This window comes from Megalops cyprinoides, chromosome 4, assembly GCF_013368585.1.
Source record: "Megalops cyprinoides isolate fMegCyp1 chromosome 4, fMegCyp1.pri, whole genome shotgun sequence".
Classification (NCBI taxonomy): domain Eukaryota; kingdom Metazoa; phylum Chordata; class Actinopteri; order Elopiformes; family Megalopidae; genus Megalops; species Megalops cyprinoides.
The window spans coordinates 4,657,501-4,669,548 of NC_050586.1; the positions used below are offsets into that span (position 1 = coordinate 4,657,501).

General features: G+C 45.4%; 2 protein-coding genes across 5 annotated transcripts in view; one reads left to right on the top strand and one right to left on the bottom strand.

Moving 5' to 3' along the window:
- Positions 1 to 12,048, top strand: part of ralgps1 (Ral GEF with PH domain and SH3 binding motif 1) — a 169,528-nt gene that overhangs the window by 14,937 nt on the left and 142,543 nt on the right. The window lies entirely within an intron of this gene.
- si:dkey-191c17.2 (uncharacterized protein LOC100005628 homolog) lies at positions 8,394 to 9,193 on the bottom strand. Its single transcript, XM_036526133.1, has one exon. It carries the CDS (start codon positions 9,191 to 9,193, stop codon positions 8,399 to 8,401), a length of 795 nt encoding a protein of 264 aa, XP_036382026.1. The 3' UTR covers positions 8,394 to 8,398.

Below are 12,048 nucleotides of genomic sequence, written 5' to 3' on the forward strand. Positions count from 1 at the left end.
TACCCACAAAGTGGTGTGTTATTGAATATTAAGCTGTTTTATCTTATAACGTGATAGTCCGTGTTATCTTATGCTTAAGAAAACATAAAGAAAAGAATATTGGAAAAATATTGGGCTCCTTCCAAAGTACTGTATACTGCCTGTGTAGCTTGAAATCTGCAGATGGATGGTATGTGGAGGTATAGCTCCCCTGCCATATGACAAGCTGTTTGCTCAGTGAAACCCACTGTAAATATTTACAAGGCGAAAGGTTACTTCTGGCACAAGAACAGTTTTATCAGCTGCCTCAGGAAGGATTCCTGTTCTTTTGTGTCGTTGTTAAAATTCCTTCATCTGCTTGTCATTGAAATATCAGAAGTTTTTTTTTTTTTTTTTTTTTTTTTACACAGTCCTCATTGTGTGGGCAGGCAGAAACGTGAAGGCCCTGACTGCTTCTCGACATGCTTGTTTGCTCATGGGTGTCACCCATAGGTCAGACCTTTGTGAGGTCACAATATGGGTGAAAGGTCAAGGGTCACTTATTAAATGCTGATGCCTGGATGAAGGCACTTATTCAGCAGCGGAGCACACCTCCTGTCTGTGTATTGGTACTGTAGCAGGGCTAAATATGTTAACATTTATCACTCTTTCATCTTGAATTTTATTCATTGATAAGCTATGTTGAACAAACCCAGAGAAACCAGCCCTAGTAACTTTTTTGCATGTGTTTTCATGAGTGATTGGATTGCAAAAACATTTGGTATAGATTATAAAACATGCCTCAAACCATGGCCATGTAGCTTTCCTGTTCAGTACTTCTAAGTGGCAAAAGTGAGAAAAGATGCAGGCTGGCATTGATCAGAACACCCAGTAGCGGGAAGTTTTCTATTGGCTAAGAAGCCGGAGAACGCTTTGTGTTGGTTAGAATACTTAATGAAAGAGATAATACAAGATGTGAAAGTGACATGGCTGGCAGGGGAGTGCTCATCTTTCCCTCCCTGCGGGCTTCCACGTCGTGCTTGCGGTAGCGATGTCAGCCTGGTTACAAGAGGCCAGGCCTCGGGAACAGCTGTGGCCTGAATTAAGTGTGACCCGTCAGCCATTGAGAGCGGGAGAGACTTTGGACCTCGGCCCAGTCCCAGACACACGACCCTGCCTGTGCCACGGAGACTGCAGTCCGGCTGCCACCGTCAGCGAAAAACATGTCACACGATATCCCCCCGCCTTCAATACCATGTCACTCACACACACACACACACACACACACGCACACATCACATTAACACTGATCCTGAAACTCTTTCATTCTGTGCACCTCAAAACATGTACACAGCTAAATGTTTACCATTAATAACAATAACAGAAAGTTGTCTACGTTGACAAGCCTGTGGAAAGTTGCATCCTATATAAAATCCTTTCGTATTTGTTTTTTTTGTTTTTGTGTCATATGCCCTTGAACATTTTAACTGTGCATTCCAGACTTTGTTTGTTTATTCTAAAAGCCATGCATTGTAACTCCTTGTATGCACTGTAATCATGAGAATTATTTTTAGTATTATTATTATTATTATTATGAATAAATAGAGGAAGAATCCTGGTAATCATTATGATTATTATAATGATTTCATTCAGACATACAGTGTACTGCTTTCTCTCACAGGAGAAAATGCTGCTGTAACGCTACCCACTACCTGACCACAGTGTTCTTTCGTGACCGTACCCACACTCCATGCTGGTATGGGTTTATGTGAACCCGCTCTATGGGTTCAGCCAGACATCCTCGTCTCTCAGGAAGAAGGCACCAGCCAGGGACTGAGCCCTGCTTTCTGCTCTCAGACAAGCTCAGCGTTGCCCCCCCCCCCCCCCCATGACATGGTGATATGGTGGACCTTACAGCTCCTGCCCACTGCACCAGTTAGACACGGGATAGCTGGGAAACAGATGCCTAAGCCTTAGAGTGCTGACATTTTCCTTTAGTACCCTGGTATGAACAATAATGATCTACAAGTGGGGTATTGGCACTGTAGGCAGACAGAAAGCATGACAAAACTTAAGCCCTGTCAGGTTTGAATGTTATCCCACAAGATACAGGCTATTTGTACATAGTTTCTACATATTTCTACTTTAGCTATTACTAGAGTATGAGCAGCAACAATGCCAGAAATCCCAGGCCTCTGTATTAAGGACAACTTTTATCAGTTTGCTTGGTAGTCATTGTTTCTGAGGTTCCTTTAAGGCAGCGTTTCTCAAACCTCTCCTGGAGTACCCCCTGCCCTGCAGGTTTTAGATCTCTCCCTGCTCCAACACAGCTGATTCAAATGATCAGTTTGTTATTAAGCAGCTTCAGGAGTTCATAACGAGTGGATCATTTGAATCAGCTGTGTTGGAGCAGGGAGAGATCTAAAACATGCAGGGCAGGGGGTCCTCCAGGAGAGGTTTGAGAAACACTGCTTTAAGGTATTTGAATTCATTTAAAAATTCTAAATATAAATGTGCATGTTAGAATGGCGGCAAGCCAGCACTAATGAACGTGGGAGTTTGCAGTGGTACAAACTTGCCCCGGTCGGGTTTTGTTGTGCGCTTACTGTGCTGCATCACCCTTGTTCTCCTGCACTCTCTTTTTTTCCAGAGATTTCTCTACATTTAGAATAGCTGTACTCACTTCTGTACTGATTGATATTTATATATGATCCTCATACTCATTAGATCAAAGCTGGAGCTGGTCAGGAATAGCATCCCAGAAGCTCAGGTTCAGAGCGATACCGGCCTTCATCATGAAAGGGGAGATGAAAAGGTGTAACATTAAATGAAGACCTAGTTGCTCACTCACCCTGCCACAGCCCTGAGTCAGACCCAGTCTAGTCTGGTGTTCTGATGTGTGTGTGTGTGTGTGTGTGTGTGTGTGTGTGTGTGTCTGTATGTCTGTCTCTTTCTGAGTCTGTGTGTGTGTGTCTCTGTATGCATGTGTGTGTGGTGTTTTCTGATAGTGTCCGGCCTCTGTTTTAGCCACTCCAACACATACTCTTTTGGAAATGGACACTGGATGCAAGTGGAACATGTTCATCTGAATGAACAGACCTCCTGCCAACCCTGTGGGCAGGGCTCTGGTGGGCGGGGCAGGACTGGGGTGGGCAGGCCTCTGTTGGGCAGGGCTGGTGGGTGGGGCAGGACTGGGGTGGGAGGGCCTCTGTCGGGCGGGGCTCCATGCTGTTTGCGGTGGATGCCCTCTCCCAGGGCTGACAGCGTGGCAGAGGGCCGTCTCACGTCCCAGTCTTGAGTTATGTGAGAAGTTTGGTTCCTTTTTTTCCCCCCACCCTTATGAAGGCTGTCTCCCTGGGCAACTGTGAAAGCCGCTGTGTAATTCAGTGGCCTGCGTTTGCATAGCGCCTGCAGAGCCCGGTGACTGGCTGCCTGGACCCCTGGCTCCTTTTTCGGGAAGGGCTAGTGTTTACCCACCTCATACTGACACCCTTGCCCTGAGCACCTTTCTCTCCCCGGGTGGGGTGAAACTAACCGTGACCCTCCCCCCTAAGGCTCTTTTGCACTGCGGTGGGGAAATGCACATCAGAGCAGCGGTTCCCAAACCTCTTTGTACTGCAGCCAGCCGACAGCGGTATTCATTTTTTCCTTTGCAGCTCACCAGATTAAATAAATGTGCTACATGTAGTATCCTGTTGAGAATCCACATAGGTGCCAGGTACTCTGGGTCACTCTGAAACAAATGTAGATGATTAAATACTCTCTGCTGCAAAGCATGTCCCAGGCTTTGGCTGTTTATTTGAAAATATGTATGCAAATTTGCTTTATTTGCAGTAGAGTTTTGTTGGTCGTATTGTGTGTGTGTGTGTGTATATAATCTTTGTGACTCAATTTCTCAAGTTTTTTGTAAATTTGTCCTTCGTTGCACATGCACAGTTTTTGCAACCATCCATTTGGGAACCACTGCAATTGGAGGGTAGGCAAACTGAGTGAATGATTCAAAAGTGTAAAATACAGGTTTCTCTGGAAAGTAGCATGGCAACAACAGGAAACCTTTACAGAGGTAGTGGGACATTTTCAGACTCCTTAAGCTTTGCTGTCATATGGTGTTTTGGGGTTTAATTTTCTCTAATGTGACTGAGAAGTATCGTATCGATGCGTAGAACCATACATTTTTTTTTTTCCTCTGTTCTCAATTCTCATTCATTTCTACTCTCATTGCACCTTTCCCTGTGTTTGTCAAATTATAGTACATTTTCTCCTCAATGAATGGACTTCTGTCTTCTGTCCTATTCTACTCTCCTATCATGTTCTGTTCTGGGGTGGGTGCTAATACTGGAATAATGAAGTGCTCAAAATGGGTGAGGATTTAAAACGGCTCTCTGGATTGCCTGAAATTTGCTAATTAAAAGTGCTGCGAATAAATAAAATTACTTGAATGAGCCGTTTAAATTAACATTCATTCTTAGAAGCGGGTCTCTCATGAGGACAGCTGGTATTAGGCTTTAATAAAAGGAAATATCTCTGAACCCCTTACATTTTTAAACAATCCACGGTGATTGAAAAAGGTTGAGGTTTGATTACGTCTGTCTGGAGCCTGAAATCGGTAAAAGCACTCCTCCTCTAGCAGAATTACTTTGCACCGCGTCACGTCGGCTGTGGCATCAAAAATCCTCGTAACGTAGTATGGATTTTTTTTTTTTTTGTTATGAATGGAACAGAAGTGGCAGCGGAATGCGAGGTTTGGAACACTAAACTGGCATTCCACAGAAACACCAGCTCAGTGCAACACTGCATGCGGTGGATGCCTCCCGGCCCAGCGTCTGACGATGGCGCAGACAGAGGAGGGCAAGCGCCTAGCGCAGACGCTAGCCGATGAGACTGTGTCCTCTGTGGCTGAACGGTTCCTAAACTGCAGCCTTTACATCCCGTCAGCTGCATCTTGCATGGTCAGAGGTGAGAAAGCAGTTTAATGCAGGTGTCATGAATGTAGTCACTTACACAGACAATGAGCTAACTGGTGAAATGACTCAAATGTAAAGTCTCACAAGTTTTATATTGTGTGCAGGTGAATGCTGCATCATACTAATGTGTACTGAGTCTATAAAAGATCTGCAGAAACACCATGACCTTCTGTGAATGTTCACAGTGTACTCGCTAAACTGAAAATGAAACCAAAGATTAACATGTAGGTCACGGAGTCATGCTTAATGCAGCAGTGGTTGCCAGTACATCTTTCTGGTTGTGCATTTCTGAGCACGTCTGCAGAGGCGTCTGCTGTATGTGGAGAAACCACCATGCTATGTTCCTCTATTTAAATACTAATAATACTTTACTATTAAAATAGTGTTGTTATAATGTTTTCTGACTTCAGGTTTGTATTTGTGCTTGTCTGAGCTAGATGGATCAAAAAATGACTTATTTTTAAATTTGGAAGAGGTGCAGTTGCTAGGTTATTTGAGTTCACAAGAGACCTCTGCTTCAGAGTCTCCCATGGGGAGAGGTGTTTTGACTCATGATGTCAGCAGGTCAGACAGGCAGCGGGGTTTAATAAATGCTAAACCGTCCCTTTGTGCTGTGTGCGTGTGTGTCTGTGTGTATGGCTATGTGTGTGTGTCTGTCTGTCTGTCTGTCTGTCTGTCTGTCTGTCTGTGTGTGTGTGTGTGTGTGTGTGTGTGTGTGTGTGTGTGTGTGTGTGTGTGTGTGTATGCATGCCTGTGTCTGTCTGTGTGTGTCTGTGTGTATGCATGCCTGTGTGTGTGTCCCCGTATGCACTTTCGATACTCTGTTCTTACATTTTTCTCACTCATTGCAGTGTTGGTTTTGCATCCTGTATTTGGCTGCAGGCTTTTACTCCTCTTGGTGACTCCAGATCGCATTTGCAGGGCTAATTTACAGGTACGCGTCTAATTCGCTCCCCCGCCGCGTTCATTTTAAAGCCCGCGGCTGGCTGCTTAAGAAATCCAAAATAAATGTAAAGCTGGACTGATTTGCATGTAATTGAATCAGTTAAATCAGCAGAGCTTAAGTGGGAGTTGAAGAGGGGAGTTCTGTTCAGGAGTTAATTGTGTTAACGGTGTAGTTCATTTTACAGCAGCGGAGAAAATTCACTCTCCCTTGTCACTGAGTCACAGTCAGCGGGCCTTACTGAGCTAATATGTTATTGTCTTATAATACAAGGCTTTATGTTATAAGGCATCGCTGTGCACAATGTCTCCACAAATTCACATTCAGGTGCTGGCTGCACTGTCAGGCTTCAGGAGCCACTGATTGCCATCACAGTGTTGCAGAGGGATTAAATTAGCTGTGAAGGAACATCTTCACAATGTGGGTTTCTCCCCCGGTCACGCCACTCAAGGTACTGCTCCATCTGCTGTAGAATCGTACCCAACGGGCAGAATGTCCTCAAACAGCTCTTTAGAACGCACTGAGGTGATATGAAATAGACTGTCTTGTGTGCTGTAAATATTAGGCCTAAGCACTGCGATGCAGCTGTGGTCTGTGTGGGAGGCCTGATAGCAGCTGTAGTGGATAAGCAGCTGGGTTTGGTACCCAACGGTTAAGTCCTATAGACAGGCCCGGCGCTATGGGGGTGCACTGCACTCCCAGACGGACCTCAGTGCACCCCCAGTTGTCTCCTTATATCCTGATGTGTACATAGTATTTATGACTTTTTGTGCATCCCTGTGAATTGCGGTTGCACCCCTCTGTATTTTCTGCTGGTGCCAAGGCTGCCTATAAAACTGTGGTACTTTACCTGAAGTATACTGCCTCTGTGAAAAGATAATGGACGTTAGGTCAAATGTGAGCTGTACTGGATGAAGACGTTGACGTGTCAGTCAGATGAATAACATATTGTATTGTGCTTTAGTGCTGTTATTGAGCCCGTAACCACTGATTTTAGTTAAGACCTGGTGGCGCACTCTTACAGCAATATGTGTGTCAGCATTGAATTCCCATTTGTCTCATGTCTGTTCATGTTTGTGTTTTCTACTGATCTCTCCTTAAGCTAGCAGCACAGAAATCCATGACAGATATTTCCGCGTGCGTGAACAGAACAGGTCCGATGCAAACATCCTGTTTTCAATGCGGGTGACTCGGCAGCAGCGGTCCTTTTGTTTTTTGAAATTCAGATTTTTGCTCAGAAGCTCCCTCCGTAGCAGTCGGTGCCGCATTGTCATTTATTTACGCGAAGGATGCGGAGAGGACCGTGCAGATGCCGACAGGCTACCCTCCGTAGCGTTAGATTCCGTTGTGAGAGGAACTGACTGGGCGATGCATTCAGTAACTTCAGAAGTTGGAATTAAAAGACGGTTTGCGGTGCGTGAGATGAGAGGGATGTGAAAATCAAAATCGTTTCCCGGTGGACGGAGCGCTGGCAGCAGGACCCAGCTCTCAGAGCTCCAAACAAAAATGATAAACAGATTTTTGCAGCGCACGCCGTTGCCCCGGTAACGCTGATGTCTGAGCCGCCGGTACGCAAAGCTGATAATAGCACACAGATCGCACCTGCAGCTCTGATGGACGCTAATAAATGGATCTGTCACCCAATGTCGTTACAGGCAGTTGGGACCGTTTTGGGGTGCGTTAATTGCTCGACGTCCTTTTTTTCGTCGCCCACACATTGTTAGAAATTTTTACATTTCTCATTAATTATTCATGTTTTGTTGCCTAATTTTTTTTTTTTTGGCATTTTAAATTCTCTTATTAAATCTTTTTTGAAAGGAAGGTGTTAAATGGAAAACCTCTTTCCAAACATGAAGTCATTAGTATGAATTTTACTATTTATTCATGGGCCTTATAATGCTATAAATATTTATGAATTCAACACAGTTTGAAGATGCAAGCTGCAGTTTAATTTTAAGTGCTGTATACTTATTCATGCAGAACACGGTAGCAATGTTTTTGCTTATCAATCATTATTACTTTAGAAAAATCATATATTTATTCACACAAATATGTCATTTATTAAAAATGGAACCTCTGTTAGTGTGACCCAAGGCATTCCTGTGAATCAAATGATTAATGGTGTCTTCCATCTATCATTTGGGATGTCTCCCCTACTGAGATTTGAAATTGATTGAGTTTGCAATTCAAGCAATTTTTGGAAAATGACCGGTCTTATGCAGTATGCACCAAGTAATAATTTAATTTAATTTGCCCTGACAAGGCCTGTTCATAGATGTTTTGATTTTACCAACCCACTTTCCAGTCTATGATGTTTTTCATTCCATCAATCATCCTAGGTGCCATTTTAAAATCCATTTTTTTAAACGATACAGTTTCTATTGAAATAGTCTACAGCTGTTCACTTCTGTGAGCCCACACTGCAAAAGCCATTTGATCCCTCAGTCTTCAGAGGGGGTAGAGCCATCCTGTCGCATCATCAGTGCAGCGGGCGTGTCAGTCAGTCAGTCAGTCAGTTAGTCATGTCTTTCAGTCACGTCTGTCTGCGCTGGAGGTCCAGCTCGGCCGCCAGAGTCTCCATCTTTTCCAGCTCGCGGCCAATGTCCAGCACATCGGCGCCCATGGTCAGGACGGCCGTGTGGCTGGAGGGAGAGGCGCTGTAGTCTTTCCTCACCACCAGCGAGCAGGTACCCGGCAGCCTGTACTCCAGCTTCCTGGCCAGGGTCCAGCTGCCGTAGAGCTGGATACCCGCCAGCTCCACAAAGCGCTCCACGCTCATGGTTTCTCCCTCCTCCGGCAAGCCGATCTGCAGGCAGCGGGCCAGGTGCTCGATGATAGGGCTGCTGGCGGTCAGCTCGCGGTACTGGGCTGCAGGGGGAGAGGAAAACTGGGTGGGGATCTTCTGCTCTCCTGGGAGCCCTGAACTTCCTGTAAGTGTGGAAAGCGGGGTGTTCCCAGGGCTCTCCAAGGCCCCCTCCACTGCCCTGTCCCCTCCTGCCTCACTCTCCGCCTGGGGGACTCCACTCCTAGTCTCCCCCTGCTGCTCTGGACATCCAGTCTTGTCTGTGCTGCAGACGGACACGCTTGCCCGCTGATCCAGGATCAGTCTCCACTGGCCGTCCTGCCTGCTCAGCCAGGCCTGCTGAGTAGCCAGATGGAATCCCTCGGTGTCGTAGTACAGGTCTGTGAGGGCCTCCTCCTGCACGCACCTGGCCCCCATTTCGCGGAGACGCGCCTCCGTCCTCTCCCCCAGCTGGTACCGCAGCTCTACAGGCACCCTGATTGGCTCCTGATGGCCCTGGGACCCCTCCTCCTCCCCTGAATCCATCCGTACACCCTCCCAAGAGACCTGTGAAGGTGGAGGAGGAAAGCCACGCATTATGGTCACAGGGAAGTGTTCTACACCTTGACTCTGCACCTACGCCTAAACAGTGCACACCCACAATGACTCCCATGAGCAAAGAACGCTCTTCGAACCGTGCATAAGACAACCGCCGATAAGAATCATTTCTAGGAGGTCAGGCTTGCGAGAGCCTCTCGCTTCCTGTTCAGCCTGAGAGTCGCTTCCTTGTTTGCGTCTTGGCTCCTTTGCTCTCACACACACACACTGAGCTTTCATGCTCGCTAACTGGTTCTGTGGACTAACTAGCTTGCGCATCTCAGCTAGCACTGTCTCATGACCTGAGGAGAGCCTGGAGTAGCCCCGCCCTGTGCCCCATGCCCCAAACCCTGCACCCCCACCCCGCTCCCAGCACCCCACACCTGGTGCATAGCCCCAGCAGACGTTACAGGCTCTCTCCTGCTGTAAGTTTACAACATACTGTTGAGACCCATCCAGACTGAGAGATTTGTAAGCCACGCTTATGGTTGCCTTGGATAAGGGCCTCTGCCAAACCAAACAAATGAATGAATTCATGAATAGATGAAGTGGAAAAATATTATTTGGTGGGATAAGTCTGTTATATAACCATATGAAGGAACAGCCCCTGCACGTCAGGAAGGATTTGTGCATTGTTTTATCTGAATCAGGCCTAGCATTTTTGCCTCTGAAGTGACAGCAAGCCAGGCATATACAGGTGAAAACCCTTATCTTTGTGGATACCCTGAAGAAGTCAGATGGAAATCAGGAAGTTTGATTTTTTTTTTCTCTGTAATTTTGATTTTATCTATGATGAGACCTGTTTTTATTTTTACCTTGTTGTCAAACAAACACAGGCCTTTTTCATCACATCACTGAATAATATATTTTGTCAGTTCACTTCCTGAAGGCATCATCTGGTTTTCCCGCAGACGTATCACAAGGGCTCATTTCATTGCATTTCTGAATATGAAGAAAGTCCCTCACCTGTATATGGTTACTGCGATGTAGTTCCTTGGAATCCCCCAAGTGTGAAACTCCTGGTGTCTCCAGGTGAGGCTGTGTACTGTGTAATGGCAGCGTGCTGGCTGTACGCTGTGGAGCCCCCCCAACCCACCGCTGTCATTCACACGGAGGAGAGAAAGCCCCTCTTCCTGCTGTGAGGTTTCCTTTGGCTTTGCGGTGTCTGAGATGGCATGAAACCATTACACCAACAGCTTCCGCCTGTGCGAGGGGAGAAACGGAGCTGCTCGGTATCGTAAGCGTGAGAAGCGAGACCTTTCTGCTGAGGTTATGAGCAGAAACCTGGCAACCGCCCGCGCGTAACACAGACTGTTTATGGATACTCACGTTGTTAGCGCTGCCATATCTGTGTACTCAGTCTCGGCTTCCTTATCGTTCTGTGGAGTGACGGCTCTATAAACTGTCAGGCATGCAAATTCGGTAACTCTGCAAAGCTATGAAGTCTGTGCAGAGAGGGCATCCTGTGAAAAAATAAAAAGCTGAAAAGTGCGCCGATGAGCTGAAAGTACAGCAGAACAACACAGAACAGTAACCATGGTTTCCAGTTGCTTTGGTAACCACAACAGTTTTTTGTCACAGTAAACGTGATTGTTGACATTGTTGTCTGATGATATCATGATCATATCTAGATCTCTCTTTCTTGATCATCTCATTGCTGTTATTTCCTTTGACAGACATGCAACAGTACATTTGCATACATCTGTCTACATAGAGCTAAGCGTATGTGGCTGGATTGTAACATAGTGGTAAGGAGTAGTTCTCGTAATGGGAAGGTTGCTGGTTTGATTCCTTGCTGGGGCACTGCTGCAGTACCCTTGGGCTATGTACTTAACCCAGACCTGCCTCAGTAAATATCCAGCCATATAAATGGGTAATATGTAAAAACTTTAACTGTGAGTCTCTCTGAATAAGAGCGTCTGCTAAACGACAGTAATATAATATAATGTAACGTACGTCTTGTCCTGCCCCATAGCAGTGACTCTAGAGTCTAGACCCTGGTCCTGAGGGATTTGCTGTGTTGGCTGGTTCTGCTTCCAGTCAAGCTCTAATTAATTAGCCCTGATTGAACTGTTGACTGAAAAGTGACCCAGCTCTGATGTCTCTTGTGTTTTATTTGCTGCAAGCCCTTTGTGAAGGAATGTTCTTTTCTGCTGTTTTTGTTCTGATGAAAGTCTAAAACCAGAGGCTTTTCTTTAACTCATGTGTTAATATTTGTAAGTCTCTATTTTTGCGTTCAGCTTGACTTTCCAGGCTTAGGTGGAATTTCAGACGGCCATAAACCTAAGAATGGATCATTTATGACTTGCCAGTTTAGCATTATTGCAATGTCATGCTGTCACTTGGTCGCTTATTTACGCTGTGTTACCTGGAAACAGTTTCTCTAACTCAAAGAGCATGCCTCTAATTGATGAGTCAGGTAATGGAATCAGGGGTGCCTCCCCCACACGCATAGAAAGCTGTGTTGACCTTTACCGTTTTTCCGTTTCGGTGGATGGCTTCTGAAAATGAACAAGGCTACTTACAGACTTTATCAGGCGTGCCCATACAAAAATATTTACATATTGAGAATATGTTTTAATAAAAATATATTTTAGCCTAATAAATATATTCAAAATAATTGTAAATATAAATTATTGCATTTTGATATATCGGCATATATTTATGATTTATATTTATATTTTGTGTATATTTGTACATATTTCAATTATATTTCCAGTGTATTTCCAGTATGTGTTTGATATTTCTGTATGGGTGTGTTGGTTGCAAGCATAGACCAAGGTGCAAGTGCCAGGTCCTTATCC

Excerpts from the sequence above, each read along its gene's own strand:
- si:dkey-191c17.2 (XM_036526133.1), bottom strand. The coding sequence starts at position 9,193 with ATGGATTCAGGGGAGGAGGAGGGGTCCCAGGGCCATCAGGAGCCAATC.